Source organism: Dendronephthya gigantea, unplaced genomic scaffold, assembly GCF_004324835.1.
Source record: "Dendronephthya gigantea isolate DGI-Jeju-01 unplaced genomic scaffold, DenGig_1.0 000093F, whole genome shotgun sequence".
Taxonomy (NCBI): Eukaryota; Metazoa; Cnidaria; class Anthozoa; order Malacalcyonacea; family Nephtheidae; genus Dendronephthya; species Dendronephthya gigantea.
Window position 1 is genome coordinate 426,302 of NW_021163103.1, and position 23,269 is coordinate 449,570.

General features: G+C 36.7%; 1 protein-coding gene across 1 annotated transcript in view; it reads right to left on the reverse strand.

Annotated features, from left to right (window-relative positions):
• Positions 1–282: 282 nt before the first annotated feature.
• The window catches only part of LOC114533583 (vacuolar protein sorting-associated protein 13A-like), a 28,656-nt gene continuing 5,669 nt past the window's right edge, over positions 283–23,269 (reverse strand). Inside the window, exons 15-97 of the mRNA XM_028555127.1 lie at positions 23,023–23,170; positions 22,842–22,947; positions 22,426–22,520; positions 21,863–22,011; positions 21,628–21,722; positions 21,375–21,481; positions 21,141–21,199; positions 20,796–20,880; positions 20,580–20,647; positions 20,328–20,409; positions 20,039–20,126; positions 19,772–19,889; positions 19,625–19,697; positions 19,491–19,553; positions 19,156–19,295; positions 18,851–18,941; positions 18,465–18,695; positions 18,172–18,317; positions 17,687–17,889; positions 17,562–17,613; positions 17,432–17,483; positions 17,317–17,355; positions 17,095–17,223; positions 16,897–16,977; positions 16,526–16,749; positions 16,284–16,431; positions 15,972–16,053; positions 15,645–15,704; positions 15,450–15,559; positions 15,199–15,377; positions 14,892–14,989; positions 14,365–14,657; positions 14,062–14,184; positions 13,784–13,936; positions 13,594–13,684; positions 12,897–13,274; positions 12,267–12,626; positions 11,957–12,141; positions 11,499–11,667; positions 11,309–11,367; positions 11,073–11,192; positions 10,855–10,980; positions 10,624–10,758; positions 10,447–10,530; positions 10,250–10,291; positions 10,046–10,174; positions 9,814–9,891; positions 9,641–9,727; positions 9,401–9,552; positions 9,126–9,234; positions 8,788–8,919; positions 8,613–8,702; positions 8,401–8,502; positions 7,993–8,091; positions 7,775–7,876; positions 7,589–7,696; positions 7,320–7,406; positions 7,175–7,231; positions 6,909–7,037; positions 6,696–6,826; positions 6,459–6,594; positions 6,254–6,376; positions 6,061–6,170; positions 5,826–5,982; positions 5,298–5,432; positions 5,141–5,222; positions 4,826–4,895; positions 4,463–4,562; positions 4,336–4,392; positions 4,179–4,235; positions 3,940–4,064; positions 3,750–3,831; positions 3,530–3,643; positions 3,358–3,433; positions 2,925–3,088; positions 2,273–2,318; positions 2,062–2,185; positions 1,931–1,994; positions 1,756–1,806; positions 1,599–1,690; positions 1,254–1,380; positions 843–911; positions 283–622 (exon numbers count right to left, since the gene is read on the reverse strand). Of these exons, the coding sequence (XP_028410928.1) occupies positions 578–622; positions 843–911; positions 1,254–1,380; positions 1,599–1,690; positions 1,756–1,806; positions 1,931–1,994; positions 2,062–2,185; positions 2,273–2,318; positions 2,925–3,088; positions 3,358–3,433; positions 3,530–3,643; positions 3,750–3,831; positions 3,940–4,064; positions 4,179–4,235; positions 4,336–4,392; positions 4,463–4,562; positions 4,826–4,895; positions 5,141–5,222; positions 5,298–5,432; positions 5,826–5,982; positions 6,061–6,170; positions 6,254–6,376; positions 6,459–6,594; positions 6,696–6,826; positions 6,909–7,037; positions 7,175–7,231; positions 7,320–7,406; positions 7,589–7,696; positions 7,775–7,876; positions 7,993–8,091; positions 8,401–8,502; positions 8,613–8,702; positions 8,788–8,919; positions 9,126–9,234; positions 9,401–9,552; positions 9,641–9,727; positions 9,814–9,891; positions 10,046–10,174; positions 10,250–10,291; positions 10,447–10,530; positions 10,624–10,758; positions 10,855–10,980; positions 11,073–11,192; positions 11,309–11,367; positions 11,499–11,667; positions 11,957–12,141; positions 12,267–12,626; positions 12,897–13,274; positions 13,594–13,684; positions 13,784–13,936; positions 14,062–14,184; positions 14,365–14,657; positions 14,892–14,989; positions 15,199–15,377; positions 15,450–15,559; positions 15,645–15,704; positions 15,972–16,053; positions 16,284–16,431; positions 16,526–16,749; positions 16,897–16,977; positions 17,095–17,223; positions 17,317–17,355; positions 17,432–17,483; positions 17,562–17,613; positions 17,687–17,889; positions 18,172–18,317; positions 18,465–18,695; positions 18,851–18,941; positions 19,156–19,295; positions 19,491–19,553; positions 19,625–19,697; positions 19,772–19,889; positions 20,039–20,126; positions 20,328–20,409; positions 20,580–20,647; positions 20,796–20,880; positions 21,141–21,199; positions 21,375–21,481; positions 21,628–21,722; positions 21,863–22,011; positions 22,426–22,520; positions 22,842–22,947; positions 23,023–23,170 (9,517 nt within the window). The 3' untranslated portion in view covers positions 283–577. The remainder of the gene's footprint in view (positions 623–842; positions 912–1,253; positions 1,381–1,598; positions 1,691–1,755; positions 1,807–1,930; positions 1,995–2,061; positions 2,186–2,272; positions 2,319–2,924; positions 3,089–3,357; positions 3,434–3,529; positions 3,644–3,749; positions 3,832–3,939; positions 4,065–4,178; positions 4,236–4,335; positions 4,393–4,462; positions 4,563–4,825; positions 4,896–5,140; positions 5,223–5,297; positions 5,433–5,825; positions 5,983–6,060; positions 6,171–6,253; positions 6,377–6,458; positions 6,595–6,695; positions 6,827–6,908; positions 7,038–7,174; positions 7,232–7,319; positions 7,407–7,588; positions 7,697–7,774; positions 7,877–7,992; positions 8,092–8,400; positions 8,503–8,612; positions 8,703–8,787; positions 8,920–9,125; positions 9,235–9,400; positions 9,553–9,640; positions 9,728–9,813; positions 9,892–10,045; positions 10,175–10,249; positions 10,292–10,446; positions 10,531–10,623; positions 10,759–10,854; positions 10,981–11,072; positions 11,193–11,308; positions 11,368–11,498; positions 11,668–11,956; positions 12,142–12,266; positions 12,627–12,896; positions 13,275–13,593; positions 13,685–13,783; positions 13,937–14,061; positions 14,185–14,364; positions 14,658–14,891; positions 14,990–15,198; positions 15,378–15,449; positions 15,560–15,644; positions 15,705–15,971; positions 16,054–16,283; positions 16,432–16,525; positions 16,750–16,896; positions 16,978–17,094; positions 17,224–17,316; positions 17,356–17,431; positions 17,484–17,561; positions 17,614–17,686; positions 17,890–18,171; positions 18,318–18,464; positions 18,696–18,850; positions 18,942–19,155; positions 19,296–19,490; positions 19,554–19,624; positions 19,698–19,771; positions 19,890–20,038; positions 20,127–20,327; positions 20,410–20,579; positions 20,648–20,795; positions 20,881–21,140; positions 21,200–21,374; positions 21,482–21,627; positions 21,723–21,862; positions 22,012–22,425; positions 22,521–22,841; positions 22,948–23,022; positions 23,171–23,269) is intronic.

Here is a 23,269-nt window from a genome sequence, read left to right on the forward strand (position 1 = left end):
ATATGCGTTGAGAGCTAGACTTATCTTTCTTTTGCGATTCTTGGTGACTTGAGTGTGGAATGAGTTGTACAATTACAGATAATAAAACTATGTTTATAATCTGTTTTTCAAAATACTGTGCTATAAGTATTTTTCTTCTGAAATAGGTAGAATCGGTAGAATCTATACGGAATACGGTAGAATCTTTTCATGACGAAATTTATACATTTTAGTTAAATTATAAGTTTTTACTCCAAAAGGAACGACGAATTACGAACGTAGTTCTTACGAGTTAGTGTCAGATATGCATAAGAGCGAATTCGCGCAGGGATCCGAAGCACGAAAGGCGATTTAAATTTCGTTATATTTCCCTACAATGAAAAATAACTAACAGTGGAGACGTCGCATCTCGTCCGTGTATGATAGTTTAATCTGGGTTTATGTAAGATTTCGTCATACAAACTGTTGAAATATACCAATTTACTGGATGACATGCATTCAAAATAATGAATCTACTTTTGTTTCTAATCACAACGAATGCTATATCTATACTGCTACAAAATGAGGAGTCGCTTCATCAAAATTAAATAAAAATGTTTTATTTTAGCAAGCCCCGAGCTTCAATGGTTTTCTTTGCAATCCACTAGGAAAAACAAAACATAGAAACAAATAAGTGTCCTGAAGTAAGTTGTCACCTGACATGGCTTCATTGTGATTCAGTTCACACAAAAGGTTTAGTTCAGTTGTTTACTCTTTACACTCCTACACGCACGCAATCGATTATTGGGAAACCATCAATCGATTAATCGATCAATCGGGAGGAGCTCTATAAAGATTAGAATGTCGTCGATCGCGGTAATTACCTCTGCAAAGTGTTTAGATTTCAGATCAACAACCTTTGTTCCTGCTTTCTTAAACATCTTGCCGTGCTCCTAAACGCAAAGAGAAATATACGATGAAATATCATTCATCTTGGGTCCACGGTTCCTTTAAGGATGCTTCGATGTTTGATAGCTGTTAAATAGAAAATGAACGTGGACCTGAGGGACATACATTTCCACCTACAGTAGCAGTGGAACCGCAGCTTTTGTGTTATCATAGTTCTGCTCTAGTCACTAAGCTACAAAGAATGTGGAAGATGGCGAAATTCTATGCATGTAATAATGTTTGGTAGCGCGGCTTGTTGCCTTGTTTCAATATATAGTTTTATCGCTTGTGCATACACACAGGCACAAAGTGTTCAAACTATGAACAGGATTCATTTTAGTTCTTACCGGAATACTAAAAGTAATTTTTCCTCCATTCACTTTAGGATCACCTTGCAAATCTTTAATTTTACAAAACCAAGAATTCTCCCACTCGTTCTTAATGACCGTCTCTTTTCTCATTATTAGAACATGTCTGAAATACAAGTCTCGAATTCAAAATAAAAACATAATTCTGAAGATTTGGATGTGAGAATGGTGGGTTTTCGTGAAGATTACAAGAAAGACAAGAGGCGAGGGAATTGCAGTAGCGAAGAGGTCTGTGAAACCAAGTTAGATCATAACACACAACATAAAATCATCACCAACCGAAGTCATGTTTAGCTTTGTTTGAGAGTTGAAAGTAAAACTTACTTGCTTGTAATCATGATTGCCATATTACTTGGAAAGTAGTAATGACAAACGTAGGTATCCGATGCCAATGTTTCTTTTCCTTTTGCGTACGTCTAAAATAAACAACGATCGAAAATTAAAACCAAATGGGTTCGAAAATAACAGAACATTCACATACCTTGAATAATTCTACACCATCAGCTTCGTAGCGATTGTAAGGCCGCATGATCTAAATCAGAAATACACTGCATAGCAAAATACAACTAATAATGGCAGGTTTTCAATAATCTTGACGCAGGTTTAAAAACATTCAGCAGACATTTAGCAATCAGTTGCAGGTAAACAAGACTAACCTTATCACGGTAGAATCGACGAGGAGGACGGACACGTTTGATTTCACGATCACCAGATGCCGTTCTACGACAAACAAACAAATATTGGAGGGAATTATGTATTTTTGAGAAAGCAGTTTCAGTCATCTTACCCTTTTATCCCCTCAAACGTGCTGCTGGCGAAGTCAACAACACCGCTGACCGGCTTAGCGACGACACCAACGAGACCTTTTCCCATTCCTTTGAAGAATCCCTTTGCACCTGACTTTTTTGCTCCTAACATAAATTACATTTGCAATTGTTACAGGCATTCAATACTGCACCAAATACAATTCAAGACCTCAGAGATATGAAGAAACTTACCTTCCATGGGCTTTGTCACCACACCTGTAACACCTTCAAATACACCCTAAAATACCAATCACCATTTCAATAAATCTTTTACTATGGTTAATTTCTGGCAATACAGGACAACCATATACAGTTAATCCATTAACGATTGTTCAGGGGCCAGTTGTATCAAGCCCGTTTAGCCTAAACGGTGGATAAGTCAAAATTAAATAACACTCTTACAACTCTCTTGAATGAGTCAACTTGAATATTATGCACTGAATATGTAGTTGTAAACAGTATCTTTGTATTAAGATTAAAAACATTTAGTTTGCTTGTTGAATAAAACGGCAGACTTGCTTTCTATTTTGAACTTATCCACCGTTTAAGCTAAACGGGCTTGATACAACCGGCCCCTGAGCAATAAACCTTAAACCGACTTTAAAAGTACAACTCAGTAAAAAGCAATAATTTCTTGCGCGCTTCGAGTCCACGGCTTAAGGTTTAAAAGAACGAGTCCGCCGAAGAATATCCTAAGGCTTTAAGCCACAGGAGTGTCAATCAAAGTCCACTTGAATAAAAATAGATTCATAGGAATGATTATTAGATTAAATGCTGAACTCTATGGCTTAAAGGCAGTGTTGCTTTTTCTTATCTATTTCAACAACTTCATTATTTATTTTACCTCTAGTAGACCTTTACCACCACGACTCAATCCTTCTTTAACACTGGTTGGTTTCTTACTCATGGCTGTTCTTCTACTTTCCTGATATTCATCGTCCATTGTAAGTGCAGCGATTCCTTTACCCAGAGTTCCTGTGATACGAGACACAGCTCCAGCGGCTCCACCTGGTAGAGAAGAATACAAACAATTTCAACAAGCTCTCTTCACCAATTCCGTTCAAGCCACATTCAGTGATCAAAAGCGATCATGAACCATTTTAACTTGAACGATTTTTCACTTGCTAGATATGCTCTTAAATATCAACAAAAGAATTTTATGGGAAATAACAATCGGGGGTTTGGGGGGGGGTTGGGTAAACACACGGGAATGTTCAAAGTTTTTCCGCGTTGCATAACATGACCAGCATGTTCGGATTTTCATCTTTCAAACTTACCTATAGTATGGCCCACTAAACTCTTCACTCCCAGAGCTAATCCCTCAGCAAATTCTTCAGGTCCTTGTATCAAGCCCTAGATTTAGAGAAATAGTCCGACAGAATAGTAGAAATAAAAAGTCGGTAACTTCACTACAGATTATGTACAGATCTATTTGAAGATAATTTATACCTGGTAGGGTTCGTAGAAAAGATCCTTGGCACCAGTTGTTATACCGGATATCAAACCAAATGGATTGCCCAAAACATCCAAACCAAGTACAAGAACATAAGCTTGCTTGATCGCCTGAATTGAATAATTATATTCATGCATGAAAAGTTAAAATTTAAAAAGGAAAACAGCAAAAAGGATGTATTAAAATGAAAGAAAGTCTTAATAGAAAGATTCTTACTTGACTTGTGTAGTGGTTAGTGGCAACTTGAATAAGTTGCGATTGACTGTAGATTTGATTTTTCAACTCAAAATATGCAAGCCTACAATACAAAAACAGAGCTCAGAAAATGTAGTGCAGCGATTATCGTATTGAAACTCCAGTAAAAGTACGTATATTGCAAGTAATGCTTGAAATAACTTTGACTTACTTTAAAACAACGTCCTGAACGTCAACAACAGCAACTCCAAGACTGTTTAACAATAAATCAACAACATTTCCACCAACGATTGTCTGTGTACCAGATCCACCTTGAACTGAGAAACTCACATGGACCTAAAGTAGACAAAAGTAATAAGTAAAAACGAACTACAAATACGATTTACGGCGGCGTTACTTACAATAGCATCAAGATATCTCATGTTTGGGATGAGTATAGTGAAAACTTACCTTGAGAGGTGAAAGATGAAAGTAATCATAGTAATTGCGGACATCAACAACAGCAGCCTATATAGAAAAAAAGATAATAAATAATCTGAAGGCATCCACCTTGACCATATCTCATGGTAACAAAATGAAAATAAATGGTAGCAACCGAAGCACTTACATTTAACGACTGTAACGAAGTTGTTATCACTTTCTTGTCTTCCTCGTAATTTGTTTCCTACAAACAAAAACAACTTTGAATTTTACAAAAAAAATTCTTTTAAAACCAATCTCGTTAACTGGCTTACATCTAAAGCTTGATTTTCGGTGCCAAACAACGCCACGAGTTCCAGTAACCATCCTTTGTCCATCTTAACGTCCAATTCTTGCACTAAAACTTTGAAATACCTTTAATAACAAAAACAAGCAGAGAATATTATGCTTTCCCGCCTTCACCAGCATGGGGCCAGTTGTATAAAAGGCTAGTTAACTTTTAACTTTAGTTAATAACAGATTTGGCAAATCAGAGTCGTAAAAATGTATTTAAAGAGTTATATACAACCTGCCCCAGGTCATATTGTTAGCAGAAATCATAATCAATCATTAATAATCAATCATTAATAATCAATCAATAATCATTCAATTGCAACAAACATTAAAAATACACATACTTAATTCGACTGACAATGGCATTTTCTTCCTTTCTCGTTATTATACTGGCTTCAATCATTGGTTTTGGTGCTAACAGTAAGAAAAGAACAGATTACTTCAGAATCACGCTTTCACGATAAGTTGAATATTTCCTTTTTGTTATGCACGACGAATATTCTGTATCCATTGATTAACTATTTGGAAACCCCGGCCAAGTTATTTGCGATATTCAGATGTTTCTTTGGTTATTTCCTTTGGCTTTGATGACAGGGGGACCAAAAACTTCTAGGAAAGCGTTTTCTAAGTTTTTCAGTTTCCTTGGCAATGAATCTTACCATTACTTGCTGCGACGGTTTTCGGAGGAGGAATGGAGTGGAAAAGTGTTTGGAATGTTGATCCAGAAACTTGGCTGTCCATCTGAAATAGATTCAGCGTTCAATAACAGAAGTTCTCATTTTTGTTTAGTAGATAATTACTTGTCCTAACACAGACCTGAACATCGTTAATCTTTGAATGAAGTTGAATCTCGTGCGCGGATTGGTTGAATTGCACCCAAACTCCCGGATGAAATGTCCTTCTTATTTTACGACGGTCAGGTTCTATTATTTCCATAGTTTCAAAATCAACCTTGATTTAAGAAAATATCACACAATGTTTATATGAAAAATAACCTGTCGTTGTGTTTATAGATAGAAGAGAAACAAAGATGTGAGATTGTAGAGATTGCAGACCAGACAAGAAAAGAAGACGAATATATAGATGAGACGCATTCGCCATAAAAAAGGACAAAGAACATTTCTATAAAAAATGGTGGAGTGAAACAATTGTGCGATGGTAGAAATTAACAGGAAAGCGAGAGTTAGATGATAATAGACAGTAAAGAACTGATCAGAGATACTGTGGGTTTAAGATTTCAGGTGGTAGGTCTTCAGATTTAAGATGGTAGGCGACCCAAAGCAAATGAATAAAATTATAGTGTAACAAAATACGAAGGCTTGGAGACGAAAAACACATTCGTACCGTCATATTGTCCACTTTCTTTCTATACACAGGTGTTTCTCCCCTTGTAATCTCATCTTGTACTATTTTATACGCATTTTCCAAAGAATAGCAAGTTTTTCTTGTCATAGTTTTCCAACGGCGTCTTCTCTTCTGTTCCTCCCACAGAACATCACTCCTTTAAAGTGAAATGTTTAAAGTGAATACTTCAAAACTGCATTATGTTGCCGTCAAATAAAGACCTCGTGCAACTCACGGTTTAATGCTAAGATAAGCCAGCTCGATACTTTTCTTATTGTTAACGAGTGACAATCCAATTTCTCTCAGTGATAAAGTAATTTCTTGGCTGGGGACTTCCAACTGATCCTAAAAACAAAAATAACAATGTATTCGTGTAAGATCTATCAAGTTTCCTCAAGGTCTATCAAGTGTTCATCAAGGTTTCTTACTTGGCGAGCTCTAAAAGCCATGGTGTGACTCTCAGTAAAATACAACACGCGCTGAAGACCATCTAAAAAACTCGCCCAGTAACACAGCGGTTTATCTTTTTCACCAAGTATTCCCATTTCATTCTGAAAGAAAAATAGCATTACTAATGTAATGTACACGCGAGCGTTCAAAGCTAACCTACTGCGTAATTTTCGCCAAACAAACCTTTCCAAAATTGCTTTTTGCAGAAAACTTATCATGTACCAAGATAAACCACTCAACTTCACGTTTACCCTGCAGATTGTCCCAAGCAAACACTATTGTCTTCTTCTGTTGTAGAACGTGTACTTTATCGTTATTCCTAGAGGTTTTGATTGGTTTAAGCAATTAAAATAGCACGTAATTTCGCTATATTTAGTTACCAAATCATTGATAGAGTGTGTAGCAATGTACTTTACTCACAACTGTCGGTAGCAGATTTCAAACGAGGTGTCGTTATCAATCCTAAGCGGAGCTGCTCCTTCAAAGTATGGCGTGAAGGTCATAACTGTTGCTGCATCTTTACTAAACATTGTCACACATACACCACCCACCTGAACGAGAAGAACGAAGAAATGGACTTCATATTTTGCTGTCAACTATAAACTAAAACATGGTTCATTTTCAGGCTCATACCTCGTTATCAAGTCGTAAGAGATGATTGACATTTGATTGAAAGTCAAATAAGATAGATTCAACTGGAGAATCGTCTGTCTTGATTTTCAATTTCTTCGCTGGAGTTTTGTTCGGCCAGAATGGGATTGTCTAAAATAGAAATTATTTGCTTGTTAGCTGTTTGTCATAGCTGATGATTATGGAGATGAAAACGGGGATGACGCTTGTCATAACTGATGATATTATGGAGATAAATATGGAGACGATGCGTCTAACATACACAGTACCTCGCCTGATTTGACAGTGTACCAGACTCCTTCTGCTTCGCACAGAGAAATGGAATGCTGAAGGACAAATAAAAATACGAGCGATGAATTTAAGATTTGGAATATCATCATTTTATATCCTCATTTCGGAAGATACAAAACATACCTTAGTTTGGTTGACCAGTAGATTTAATGGTGTAAAAACCACAATTTTGGTTAGACTGAAGTAAGACAGCCGAATCTCTGAGCCAATCTGTTTAAAAAAAAAATATTCTAAAAATGTAAGGCACTGTACTGTATTGATGCATGTATCTTTTGCTCGTTTTCTTCGGGTGCGCTTGATCTAGAAGTACGCTTGATCATCTTAAGTTGGTCAGATCATCTTGCTGGCTGCGCTGGAATAGAGCTTGAATCCGTGAAAGGTGCCATACTAACCCCATATTCTTTACCATCCTTCGTCTTGCACTTTAAAGAACCACCACTACCAGCTGTGTCCAGAGAAAACTTATCTGACCAATCTGATCCACTGGTACGAAGTTTGAGCTAACAAGTAACAAACAAACAAACGATAGCTAAACTAACAGATTATTAGAAACATTTGCTGGGTTTTCCCCGACTTACCGTATTTTTAGAAAACATTTCAGGTTTCGATGTGAATGCAAAAATTGCGACATCACTTTCCTTCGCAGGGTGTTTGATTATCACATCAGAATCGTCAGAGGCCTGGAGAGAGAATACAATAGTTAATTATAAGTATGTGGTAGCTATCAACATACCTGCTTTCAAAATGTTGTACTATACCATGCTGTACTATATATACCACGCAAGTTCTACTATACCTTATACTCCAAGGGGAGTCCAGTGTGATTTATAAGCCAATAGCTAGCATAGAGCGTGATTTCAAGGGAGCCACCTTTTTTAACATATACACCAACCACCTTAACACAAAACACGAATAGAAAACAAATTATAGGGCATCTTATTAGATCAATCATTGCATCACATGGTATACAATATGATCCCGTTCTCAATTAAGGCATTTAGAAATTGGTTTTAAATCAAGTAAATCGACGTTATCTAAATGGGATGATGATACACCACTACCACACGTGACAACTTTTACCACAATTTGCAATGTAAGTGAGGTTTCCAACCAATCAAAGTTCATATAACCTAATTTCAATTGCAAGTTGCTGTTGTCACGTGTAACATCATCTTAACACTATTGTCATTTCTCAGATTCCTACCAATTTTTTACTGCCAGAAATGAGATAAAGAACAGACAATTGTGCAAGATCACTTCGTATTCTGAGTTGACCAGTGTATGTCTCACCAAGGTAAGATTCCAGCTGAAAAACAAAGTATTGTAATAACGTTAATTAATGCAACTGTGAATTAGATGCACGTGATATAGTAGGAGCACTAAGGGGCAAGTATATTCAAGGAAAAGTTACCAAACCTTTATATTAAGTACAGGTTTCGTGTCAATATCAACTGTGTAAATTGGTAGTTTGTTTCCACCTTCCAACCTGACAGCCTCTTGAAGACCCTAAACATAACAGTTCATTATTTTACTTCCACAGCGAATAATTCGCTACCAGAAGATGACAATTTCTCCAGATAAATGTCGTTACCTCTTGTTTAAATTGAACTGGAAATGGCAGATAATTCATTAAAACAACTGGAGGATAATAATGCAAGGTATAACATGGCTGGTTGGATCTTGATCCGAATTCATTTGTATAACGCTCACTTTGACATCGGGTCTAACCAATAAAATACCAATTTGGTTATTTTTTAAAAATATTATCTTTACTGGACCTCTAGGAAAAATAGCTTTAAACTGATAGATCTATCCAGTGCATATAACGTTAGTTTAGTTCAAATTTTTCCGTGTAGTAGCACTTGATCATCCTCACTGCAGCTTGAAAAAGAACATTTTAAAATTGATGTCATGAAGAAATAGTCCTACCTGGACATAGAAAGGGTCAGCATCAGGCCAGGGGGCTGCACACACGTACAGTTTCTTTCCATTCTTTGACACTTGACTTAAACGAATTTCTTCAACATTTCTCTCATAACTGTATGTACAGAAGATAAAGTGGATGATTTCCATGAGTGACATACAAAAAACGAGTTCAACTGAATCCAATATACGGTAATATATATATGATATATATAATATGAATCCAAAATACGTTGTTTCATACAGAAAACCAAACAGAAACAGATTATGTTTTCACATACGGAAAGCCTCCAGGTTTGATGAAATATCCAAGGTCATCGTTCGCTATTGTCAGCGGTATGCTGAGGTAATCATCTTCATTTAAGGTTGCCATCAACTCAGGATTTTGCCTTTGAACAAAAACCTCAAGCGGAACTGGACAATGATTTTTCATCTTAAAAAAGTTTCACAGAATTCAAAGGAATTATTTATATTTTGAAACCCGATCCTTGGAATAATCTTGTATAATAATTAAAACTTACTCTGAAAGGTGATCGTAAAACAACCAATTTTCTTCCATCTGGAGAAGTAACTTGAACTACAATTGAGCGGAAACCTTGTTGATGTAGCTAAATAAAGAAGAAAGATTATAATTACAACGAAAAATCATAAATATTGTTGAAGTCAATTTTTTAAGTTGAAGAAAATTATTTACCTTTTTTGGAATGATATTGTAGAACGCACAACTTGCTTCTTTTACAGATATATCTTTTAGTTCATGATAACCATCGACCTGATAATGTAAAATTATATTTTTCATCGATTTCAACTGTCAACTCTTCTGACTGGTCAGCACCATCAACCTAGTACCCAGGGTCGTTCACGGACGTCGTGAAATCATAAGCAGTATAATATTAAATTGATACAAAACTTCGTCAATGACAGACCTGAACCGCAATTTTAATCGACGCCACATTACTGCTTGCACTTGTCAATCTCAAATGCTCAGCAAAATCTAACCAAAGAGATTCCCCAGAGCGCACCAGTACGGCGTCAGCCTTCAAATTTGGCGGAGCCTAGTAAATAGTCGAAAACAAGATTTGAAGACAAACGAGCAAAACGGGAATCAAAGTTATTTTATGTAGTTTTACCTTGAAATCTTTTCCAGGTCGAATACAAACGTCGATACCGAGCTATAAAAATCGTTTTGATAAACTGTTAAAAAACCGCAGTGAAAATGCCTGGCATGCAGTAAGATTCAAGGATATTGAAGGATATTGAAGGATATTCAAGGATATTGAAGGATATTTTCCTCGGAACTAGCCAAGATTGCAGCAGTGAAACTTACTTCATTCTTTATCTCATATGGAGCAGTTTTTTCTAAAGACAACGATGTCCCACCGATACTTTCTGTTACAGCTTCACTAAACGACTAAAAGCAATGAAAACCATTTAAGAATTAGAGCGGAATTACTAAACGTAGGAATGGTTAGATGTCACAATGCAAAGCCCGCCGCTAGTTTACCTTTCCGAGTTCAGTAAATACATCCAAGTTTGTCTTAGTGATCGTTAGCTGAAGAACATCAGATGACTCAACAGACACGATCATTTGCGCGCCTGAATCATCCATTGAATCTGTGCTATCTTGGTTCATCTTGAACTATTGAAAGAAACAAATGTTTAAATATTACATTATACTATATGACATCCGGCTATAGCCTTGCATGGACAGTGGACAGTAAAACAAGACCTTTACCCCAACAGAAAGTTCCCATGATTTAAAACTTTCTTTTGTTTCCAATTTCTCGATCAATGGTTCCCATTCTGATAATTCTTCATTGAAATAGTTGGCTTCCAGTTTAAGTTCTGCTTTGCCATTCAACTAAAGAAAATATCGAAGATTATTCATTTCCAACGTACGAATTATCCGTTTAATGGCTAATATGGTTGCAAAGCTACTGCAACTATTTCCACCTTTTCCTGCCAATTTTTCACTTCAGCGCTAAGATTTCCTCGTAGGTTCAACAAACTTATCAAATTTCCGCCTTTCTCTGCCTCGATGTTAAACACAAAACCATCAACATTCATGATCAACTATACACAAGATAAAAACATGGATACAACCGGGTTAGTGATCCAGTGTGAAAATGTAACTTAAAATGCCCTCAATCCATATATCATTCAGCGATGTTTCAGTCATTTCTTCATACCTGCTCTTCTCTATTATCAGAGACACTCTCTACTTCATTCTGAAGATCGCGAGACACACCTGGACAAAGACGCATTTTATTATTATTTTTATATATATATATATATATATATATATATATATATATATATATATATATACGTTCTGTCATATTTTAAGACAATTTATAACTAACATGCACGTTAAAGTACCTTTCTGGCCAGCGGTTTTATCAAAACGGCGAACATCTTTGAGAGGGACCCACATCTCGTTACCAGCTGCTTCAACCAAATACACAGGATCTGACTCTCTGGACTCCACCTTCGTCACAACGCCTTTCATGCCATAAGTACCTTTCAATACCAACACATTTTCACCAATCTATAATATAAAAACACTGTTACATAATAATTCAGTCTAAACTAATTATATTTCGTTTCACTCCTGTGCTGCGACCTGTGAAGTCACTTCCTTCGTCAGGAGTTTTAGTATAATACAACTTTTTTAAACAAGACAACTCTATTAATTTTGTACTGTTTTTCCTAGAAACCCATTAAAAAATATTAATTTCCAATCGACTGCAGCTACAGAAGGAAACTAACCCAACTTTACCTGTACAGGAAAGCTGTAATAAAATGAACACAATTAAAAAATTATTAATTCAGCGTACCAAAACCTCTCTAGGGATGACATCTCGTATCAGCCCAGTTTGGTCATTTAAAGGAAACGAACATCTTTCCTCGTGTTCATAAAACCTGACGTAAATCTTGTTATCAATACCATCAATATAACCACGGTAGTAAAAATTATCCGAGTATTTGATCCAGAGCAATGTTCTCACTGTAAGACGGTTGCCTAGAGACGAGAAATAAAGCTGGAATAAATTTACACTTTAATCCCTTCAAATAAAATAAAATCATTTTCCACTTTCCCTACGACAAACCAATATTTCTACTCAAAAAAGTAACATTTCTCAATACCTTCCTTTTTCGGCACTTTCATCAACTTCAAATCATGAATGGACAACTCATGTACGGCGCCATTATCGAATTGTATCTCATAGCCACTGACTGAAATTTTCTTAACCCGGCCTGGATACATCAATGGTTTGTTGGGAATCGGAGCTACAACGTCACTTCCTACCATCACGTGTTCAGGGCGTGGTGAACGGTCGAGGACTATGGCCAAAGGATCGTTGAGAAAATGGTAAATATGAGTACCGTTGGCAAACTTGACTTGATAACGCCAGTCTTTCTTGGCGATAAAACCTTGACCATAATGCTCGTTGTCAGGAAGGCGGGCCCACACGGCGGATGAGATGACAGGTTTGTTAGGAGAGGCTGAAATAACATGAAGTACTCTGAGAGGAGATAACTTGGTGGTTTTACGTTTTGTTAAAACTATATGATTTCAGTTTTTGATTGTTTTACTCTTAGTATCAGTTTCAGTCCTAATTTAACCAGTTTTAATAAAGAAAGAACCCCTGAGACGAGGTTAATCTTCAGCCAGGCCAAGGAAAGTTAAAGAAATGAGACCAACACCGTTGAAACGACAAAAAATAAGCGTGTATGACAAAACTACAAAAGAAAAAAGGAAACAAATTCGCTCACCTCCATATTTTACACTTCGCAAAAGACGGATATATTCGAAAGGCTTGACTTCCTCTTGTTGCTGTGAGAATCTCACCAAAACATTTGGGTTTTCAGTATCAGAACTCTCCATCAGCTTTATAACTATACCTGCCTGCATTGGCTCTCCCTCTTTAACCAAAGATATGACTTTCGTACCGACAGTAATCTCCTTAACCAGCGGTATTTCGTCCAGGACCACGCCTGCGACATCATTTATATCACATGACCAGTTGCTCCCATCATCCAAAACAGCTTTTATTCTTTGGTCAACGTCTGTGATCAACCCTGGGGCGTAGCTTTTAAGATCTTTGGCTCGAGCGAAAATTCTACTGCCTGGTACGAGCTGACCTCTGGTAACTGAGAAATAAACGAAGCTGGTTTTAGTGAAGATCACGATAGTTTCATGCTCTCGCCTTACAAATCAAGTTAATCATGTCTTTTGATCACGTGTTACTACGGAAAGAACCTTTTCTTCGCTACAAGAGGTTTTATTCCTCATCTAGTGCGAGCAGAGTACTTCTGAAAATCGCTGTGCTTCACAGACTCACAGTGTCTAACTGAATGGAAGTGCCCTTTTACAAGCGAGAGAACAGTCAAAAAAGTTCCACAGACACAGACGCTTACTGACATTACTAAACAAACCTCACGCAGCAACAACAAACAACAAACAACAAACCTTCTTTAAGATACCAATTATTAGAATCTGCAATGTCATCTGGCTTGAACAAATCAGGAACATCTTCGTTATTCTTTTCTGATTCTTCGTCCTTTAGTGAAATGAGAATTGGCACAGTGGAAGATTATCAAATTGGATGAATTTTATAAACTTTTAGAATAAGATCAGTGAGTTTTTTACTCTGACTAACCTTGGACGGGCCAAGTGATGACGCCACCGCTGTTGCTATGCCAACGAAAGCAGGCGAGACATTAAGATAGGCTACAGTTGTGTTCAGATCAATATGGGGTCGGCCACCAATCATAGACGATAAATGAAGACCGATTTGCTTCACTCTGAGAACCTAAGCAAAAGAAAATGCATTCCACAATCTGACTTTGACGTAATACAAACCTTGTGATGGATGTGCTCACAAATATCTAAAAAAACAATCGTGAAACAGCAAAAACAAACAAACAACGAGCATACGTCAGCTTGTGAGATTTCTCTGCGACTTTTCTCAAACGATGCAGTCACAATATGAAGATTCTGTATGTAAGTTTGCAAAAACATTCGCTCATCTCGTATCGTTAAACTCAAATCCAGGGTACTCTAAAAAAACAAGTAATCGATTATCTTGATTACAATGAATGTCCGTTATGTAACTATTTCTCCAGTAAACTATAAATGTTATTTTCATTTTATGTTCTGCGGTACTTTGCAAGGAATCCAGCTAAACTGACTTCATAAAGTTGTTTTTTACTGGGGATAAAACAGAACATATCAGCTTACCTTGACAACTAAAGCATTTGTACTCTTTTGCTTAGCATCAGCCAGCAGAAATATCTCTGGTTCTTCAACCTTTATAGTCAGTTGGAGAGCTGGACTCTGATTAACAGCCGTTGGTACAGCAGTAGATGAACTTGCGAGATCAGTTGATTTCATTCTAGCCTCAGCGAGAACTTCAGCTGTGCTTTCAGACTCTTTTGCAGGAGCTTCGTCAAATGCTTCTGTGAAGACGGTCGAGAGAACCAATAAAAACTCGACATTGACAATGACTGACGTCCCTTTCACGAGTATGGTGACTATAGAAAAGAATAATATGGACAAATGTAAGTATACATGGTATCCTAAATGTGGTGGTCGAGGCAGTAAGGATAAGATGTCATCGGTTGTGCTAGCCATGTTTTGAGAGGTCTCTCAAACGTGATAGTCTAGTGTAGGTATTACTAAAAACACCAGATTAATCTCTACCGTGAACATGACTCTATTAATTAACCTTCTATTAGTTATCTTTTGACCACCCACTTATCACTTACTTTGCTTGTCCAATCCTTTACTTTGTACAAACTGCAGATCGATCATGTTTGACGTATCTGAAAGCGACATCTTTTCATCTGTACGCCTTTCTATCATACTACAAAACAATGATGATATTTCACTCCAAGTCCATTTCATTTACTCTTTACTTACGAAAACGAAAATAGTTCTTCCTGTCGTTGAGTTTGTTCTAAATCCTATCTACTTTGCCACAAGGAACAATATTAATAATCTAGTTGTAACTTGTATTCCAATGAGTTCAGACATGCAGACAGAAGCATGAATACACTAAGAGCGAAAACTAACGTTGTAATTCCTTTCTCCAAAGCGGGTCTTTTGTCATCCAACCGGATTGTCTGTAAAACAACCGAGGCGTCCATTGCACCATTAGCAAGTAAAGACCCAGCGACTTTAAAGTTGTCCAATGAAAAATAACCAAGACAATAATCAGCCGGATGATCCCAGGTTTCTTTGTCATTCGCATCCTGAAATATAAAAACGTGAGAGGATTAAAAATGAGAGTAGTTCAAGTTGGCGAGAAATATGCAGAAAATTACCAGTTCCTTAACATTTTTATATATCCTTGCTGCCACTGTCTCAACACTGAACATAAATTTGACCGCTACCCAAGTCTTGTTTTCATCCACAACTTCGCTTACTTCTTCATCTACATAAACCATGCAAGATTTTATTACAAGGAAGTAATGATACAAATTCTTAAAACAATAAAGACAGGGATCATCGTTCCAAACCTGGAGTTTCTAAAACTGCCAAAGATGATTCTGTGCTGGAGTATTTCTCGTCTTCAGCGTCTAAAGAGTAATTATTTTATGGTTATTTGACATGTGAAATCAAATCGCAAGGAGGGGAGGGGGATAAACAGGGATATAACGTATGATGCGTTGAGTACTGTTTATAAAGTTCGGTGGTAAATTTGATGTTGTGCAGAAATCATGACAAATATGAGTAGTTATTTGACTGTGTCGTAAATCACATACACGCATTGATACAATGGCAAATCCGGAATAATCGTGTTAGAAAGAATTTGAAAGGTGACGTGTTTTGTATTCGTAACTCACCGCTGCTTATTGTTGCTCCTTCAGTTAAATTTTGAGATGTAATTGCCAGAGCAGTCTTAATGTCATCTGTACCAATGTCAATCTAAAATAAATACGAAGCAATCGTGTTTGTCAGATGTTGTAGAGCAAACTTGTAATTAGATTTCTTAACACAGAATTCATGCGGTTTTAATTAGGTTTTCTTGTAGTATACAACATTTGATCATTACAATACCGGCGCTTAAATTGAAAACTGTGTAGCTTAGTTCCACTGAATCTCTAGAAAACAGATATAACGCTGCCCCATATAAATTGAACATTGTAATAACTAACATTGACAGCGTGCAGTTGGCCAGCGATGTCAACATCGGGAATGTCGTGATACCACGAGGAAAGACTTCGGGCGAGCGACAACTCCAGGCTGATGGGTTTTAAGATAAATCTTTGAGCGACAATTGTTTCATCTTTTGATATGATTGCGCTATGGAAAATAATAGTGACAAATATTAAAGAAAGTACACTAACTACCATAACGACGGCTAGTATTTAAAAATGGATGAAAAACAATGACATACACAGAAACTTGAAGCGAGGTGAAGGACACAGCCATATTATCAACGACAGCAATATCTTGTCCCTCCCCTCCGTGAACGACCTTGAAATTGTTGTGCACCTCCAAGTTGCCAAGATTAGCAACCAGAGCGCGGTCAGACTGACTGTTGACTGGAATAATAACCAGGGGGGCTTGGATAGAAACGTCCAGCTTAACACGTGGACTATTCTTGTTATACTCTTGTAACTAAAGCAAGAGCATAAATAAGTTTGAGTTGACTAAATCAACCTCTGAAAGTTTGATAAGACAATTATTAAGTTCAGCAAGTAATCACTAAAATCCCTTGGGCAGCTGGGCTGGGTATATTGCTCAAACGTTTCTTAATATACTCACAGACTGTGTTGCACTCTGTGCTGCTGTTTTACCAGCATTTTGAATTGCTTCTTGGGCACGTTGGAAATTGCTTATAAATTCCTAAAAAATTCCACAAATATTAATTCTTGTTCGGTCAATAGTAAACAAGCAACGTTTAGCTGTAAGATCTCAACTTGGACGAGACAGTTTAATGTGGAGATACATGATTTAACCTACCAATAAATTGTTGACAAAGCGGTTCAGAAATATCACTTTAATTCGGCCAACATTCATGAGAAACTTTGTGTCAACTTTCTCCATGTTGCCATAATTCTGTCCTTCTGTAGCACCGTTATATATCACCAACTTGGAAATAAATAAGGATCGTTTATATCTCCTATCTTATGTAGATTGTTTCACAAGTCATGCTGAGAACTAACTGGACTGTTATATTTCTACCTCCACATGAAAGACCTCTTCATTGACAATTGAAACGATCTGGAATAATAAAACAATATGATAAAATTAGGCTGTACTCATTTTCAAAACTCGTTGCTTATTAGAAGTGTCTCACCTTAGGATAAAGAGCGTTCGCTAAGCCATCCACAACTGAGAAATCTTGCATTCTAGAAGACACACATCAATTATTTCTAAAATTCAAGGCTTATTAATAAAAGATTTATCGAAGTAAGTACACATCCAACCTTGCTAAGACAGTGATCCTGTCTGGTAACATTGATACACCAGCCTCAAGTTCTACGAAATAAACTGAATATCAGGTTTCCGATTTGAGCAAGTTATCTTAAGGTAATGAAATGTAAGACTTTACGTTTCATTTGCAGTTCAGCGAGATCTCCATTCATTGAGGTTATAACAGCAGTGAACTCCCCTAATCGTGCATCCACTCTGACTTCGATCACTTCATCTTGAACGCTCTTCTTTGCTAAAGCTGTTTTATCATCGTCTGTTTTATCTTCATCAGTGACAACTGCTGCAAGCTCTTCTTGTTTCTCAGTTACAATTGTTTCTTCGCTAAATTAAGAATCAAAAGAAAATACTTAACTTCAGTTTGCAGGCTATCTTTGCATGAAATTCAACAGACCTGGCAAAGCATTGAGTACACACTAGCTGCCTAACTTTTTTATAAATTGCATAATAAAGGCATTTTCATTTTGCACCACTGTATTTAACAAAGAGTTTGATATTACACATTTTGTGGACTTCAATCCCTTCTCTTTAAAACTTTCAACTCCTGGCATACGATCATTTCACAAACCCTGTCAAAGACCCAAAGATCAAGAGAAAAACACTAACCTTGCTGGTAATAGATTGTTTGCAAATTCCATTATATTTAACAAAGCTTCTTGATGTAAAATGACTTTCAGTGAAGCTAACTGTACATCAATGGCTTTCTCTGTAGAGTTAAACGCTTCTTTGAATTTGGGGTGATTTTGATCCGCCTAAAATTGTAGGAAAATGTAGGAATTACCATGCACAGGAAAAAACTTAAAACTACGCATAAATATACTGGCGAGCTCTAAACAGTTCTTACAGATCCAAACAGATTGAAACTTGTTAATCCGGAGCTGAACTATTGTACTAGTTACCTGGATGAACTTCACAGCAAGTATATCAAGATCTGCAGGAGTGCTGACCAGCTCTAATGGAGCTCCACCAATTCCATGAATCATTTCTTTAACCAGAATATCACCAATATTCGCCATGACCGTTAGATCATATTGACGCACAAAGACCTGGGTACCAAGTTTTAGAAGGTCTACTTCAAGTTGCGGCGTTTCAATACCGAATTGATCTTGTTTTGATATTGTTATGTTAATCTACAGATGAGAAATAAGTTTCTGATATTCCGTATCAACGCATCTTAATACTGCATAATCTGTGATCAAAAATGATGACGTGACTTTCAAGGTAAACTGAACCATTTAGTAAAGAGTTATCCACTGTTATTATAAACGGAGAATTTAATCTGTACCTGAAGAATTTCAAACTTCACAGCAACGTTAGTCTGTTCTGCTTTTGCTAATTTCATCAGTTCCTTGTCATTATTCGACACCTTGTCAGGGCTTGACAATAACAAACAAAACATTGATCGTTAGTTACTCTTCATCTTATTGACGTGGTTTTCAAAACCATAACTTCTATTTCAGTTTTGCTTCTTCATGGCGTAGTTTAGATTTTACTGAACTAATGAATTGTCAACAAACTGTACCATCAAAAACAAGAAAAACAGGTATTTGGTCAATCGGAAAAACTTTCAAAAATCACAATTATATATACCCTGCAGGTAATTCAATGCTGCTGTTTTCTGGGCTTTCAGGTGGAGTTTCGAAAAGCTCGTCTGACGTTTCTGTCTCTTTCTCTACCACAACATCCAAGGCAGATACTTGTGCTGCTGTCTTTACCTCACGTTGAAAAGACTAAAAATAAAATAACAAACTTGTGAACGAATTTAAGGTATAAATCAGTGTTAATAGTGGTCAAATCAATCTTGATTGTTTCCAATCACACAATTATTAGCCTTCAGTTGAAAAAATAGCTGCGCATGTAATAATTCTAAAGTTGATGAAAAAGCTCAGTGAAACTCGTCGTAAGAAAATGTAATGAAAGTATACCTGTGACTTCTTTACGTCTAAACTAGTGTCCGTTTCACCAGGTATTGGGATTGACAACGCAAGCTGAAAGAAATGTAGAAAAGTCTTTGTAAAGAGTTGTTTAATCGTTTAAGGTGTATTTCATACTGCAATACCTTCATCAAATTGTCCAGTCTTTTATCCGTGACATGAAGCTGTAGACTGGAAAGAACACCAGCAAGACGGATCCTGGAAAATAAAGGCGCAATTATTCATTTTCCATTTTATCTGATGCATGTCAATGTGTTGTCGGGTTTACATACTGTGTTAGTCTGACGTCATCAGCAGCGAGGCACTTGGAAAGTTGAATGTCAAGTCCAAATGGTTTCAATATATGAAGTGAGGAGTTTTCTTCGTTACGACATTCCTTCCAATCTTCACCTGGATAATAATAGGAATTTAGTGACAGTTGGCAATAAACACTGCCATTGTAACATCTGCAGATATTACATTAAAATATTTTTTCAAAATTCCACAGTTCCAATCTTTAAATTTTAGCGCATATTAACTCACTCTCTCTCTCTCTCTACCTGGTTTTGCCATCAAGATCTGCAGTTGCTTCATTTCAATATTAAAACGATCGTACACTTTTTCTTCCAGTTCCTCGGGGCTCATCAACTGCATAATTTATGAAAAGACAAAAGATCGTCAAAGATAACCAAACAATACAGTGAGCCAAAAAACATGCAGAATCTACGTATGTATAGCAATACTATCTGTATAGATATTGTGATAGCTATAGTTATAGATGACTATTATTATACAGATATAATTATAATAATCATTGACATATTATTATAAGCGATACAGACAACATACTTTTGTGTTTGTAATTCGTTCTTGAGATGGATCACTGCTCACTTTCAAGCATCCAAGATCAATAACAAGCATTGAACAATTCCTACAATTGACAATTTCCTAAGTCTGAGAATGAAAATACATTGACACGTGCCATGATCCCTTGACACAATCAAGGGATCATGGCACGTGTCAGTATATCTCCCCTCCTGATTATAATATCCTCCACGTGAACTCGCAACATGCTTTGTCGCATATTTAATAAAATCTTACTCGGTTAAAATTCCGTTTTGCGGGACAATAACAAATGGAGAATGAATCAAAATATCGACATCAAGGAGCTAAAAGAACAGAAAGAAGCAAAATAAATTAATAAATCTTAGGCAAGATCTTCCAAATCACTATCAAACATTTGCAGTTAAAGAGATTTTGACTCATCCAAACTGGATATAAATTCATCTCCATAGTGGAAACATGTTCCGTAATTACCGTGCGTGTTTCAATAGCGTAAGAAAGATTTGTTCTCGACTGATTTCGAAGTCCATCAATTTGAGAATATGCCGCAGCAGAGATCCTATATAATAAATATTTTATTATTCTAGAACTAGATTGAATTAAATCACTTTGATGGATAGAACGAGGGCTGTGATGATAAAACAAGCCGAATCCTTGCTTTGAACAGCCTTTATTACTAAGATATAAAAGGAATACAGCGACCCCAAATAATCAAAGTCTATTAGAACGGATGACATAGATTTTCTTGGCAAGACTTCGTCCTAAAAACGTCTTAAGAATCATCACTGCAAAAAGATTATGCCATCAACTGGAACTTACTCTGATAATTGAACATCTTCGGGAAGTTTAAAGAAATTCATGAGATTTTCAACCGTATTCTGAAAATGAAAAAGAAAACTACATGAGACTGTCTTCGTCAGGTGGTATAAATGTAGTCGGGACTCTGCAAGACACTCTTAACAAATTAACTAAGATCCAAGTTCTCCAAGTTCTCCTGCGACTCTCGTGAACACAATAGGTAGAACTGTTCGCTGATATTAAGCTCTGACTCACCGCGTGATAAATGACCTCCAATGGTTGAACAGCCAGTTTGAGTCTTTGATCACATTTTCCATCCAGTGGATTAGTTTCAAACGAGGCGTTAACATAGTCTGCAATATCTAGGATCAGAAAAATCATAAATCATAAAAATTTCATGAAGATAGCTTTGGCTACACAATGCTTAGATATCGGTTGGAATAACTCTATACTGGACGTCATTAAAAAAGACGGTCTAACACTGAATATCGTGTAGGTCATACAGCACCTGTATCGCCAGCAACTGATCTTATTATGTCTGGAGGGCTTTGATTTTCCAAAGGGCAACCAAGAACATTCAGATTGCCCAGTTTGGTCACCACGCTATTAATAAAAATAAGTTCTCATTACGTTTTCATTAAGCACCAGTGGCAGTCGACCGAGACACTACATGGTGCTGTCTTTGTTTGTTTTTTGGTTGTAAACAAAAACAATTGAAAATGACCAATATCGGTTGTCAATACCTTACAGCCTGGGCCCCAGGCCTGTAACCAAGTTCCATAAACAGATCCTCCAAGGCAACACTGGACACACTGCATGCAGGCTCAACTGAATCATCTCGCATTTCAATAGCTATTCGTTTTTGCCCAAACTTCAACCTATATGCAACATACTGGAAAAACAAATTTGACGTGAAATATTTGGATTTTGAGAGACGAGTGAAAGCTGTGAGCTTTTTGAAAGAATAAATAAGGAGAAGACAGGAGAGATTAACAGCATGCAGTACAGGCATTACGTGCGGAGAAGCGCAGCTGCTAGATGAACAAGTATTGCACAAAAACCATTGCTACATGACGTCTACTGTACATTGACTTTATTTATATATGTGGGCTCAAAACTGCACAATATTTGTAAATGAATCCTAGTGATCCTAGTGGTCGGTTCTCAACCTCGCGTGTGAGAAATGATAAATGACGAATTAAAAATTTTAATGCGTATTCAGCAGCTTGGAGTTTCTTGTTAACGCGCTCATAGCCAACGGCCGTTACGGCATTAGCAAGAAACTCCAAGCTGATAACTGACGAACCTCTGCAGGAAGTTTAACTGGAGCATCACTCTCACTGTATCCAATTGCTGCGTACAACTTTTGTTCTTCAGCTGCTTCTTCTTCCTTGGACAATCCTGCGACGGAAACAAAATAAATTGCTTGCAGTGTTTACATAATAAGTTAAAAAGTATAAAACAGAACAAAATGTACATTTAAAAAGCAGTAGCGATATACAAGGATCAAAAGTCTCGGTTGAACTATTATTACGATTACAAACAAAATCAGTCCTATATACTGGTACTAGATGAACACCGCATAGGTCATCTGTGAATATGAGGTGATACTTATTACGTAATAATCATCAATCGCGACCTATGGAATTTTGGCTATATCTTAACGTCAATGTGAGTCAATTTCTTGTCATGAATACAGTGTTGATCCTTTAAGAAGTATACCTTGAGTGGATTCCTTGGATTTCTTTCCAAAAAATCCCGAGAACCAACCACCTTCGCTTTTCTTTCGTTTCTCGTTCAACTCGTAATTCGTTCCTTCTTTCTTCGTCTGTCAAATATTGTTACGCAGGAAACATTAATTATATCATCATTTTCTAAATTATTGTCACAACTGTACCCGTACCTCAATCTCTGCCTGCTTCCGCCAAATAGTTATATTCAGAACATCCAGAATCTCTTCATATTGCTTTATTTCTTTCTCGACTTTATCTGAAACCTTCTTATGTGAGAGCTTTTCTTTGTACAGTTTCATGTATTTGTGGCATGTCATCCTTCAACAAGATAAAGATACAGTATTTCCTTTAGGAATGTACCATCATCGCCGTTATGACATCATTATCACCTAATCACAACTATTATCATCAAATCAC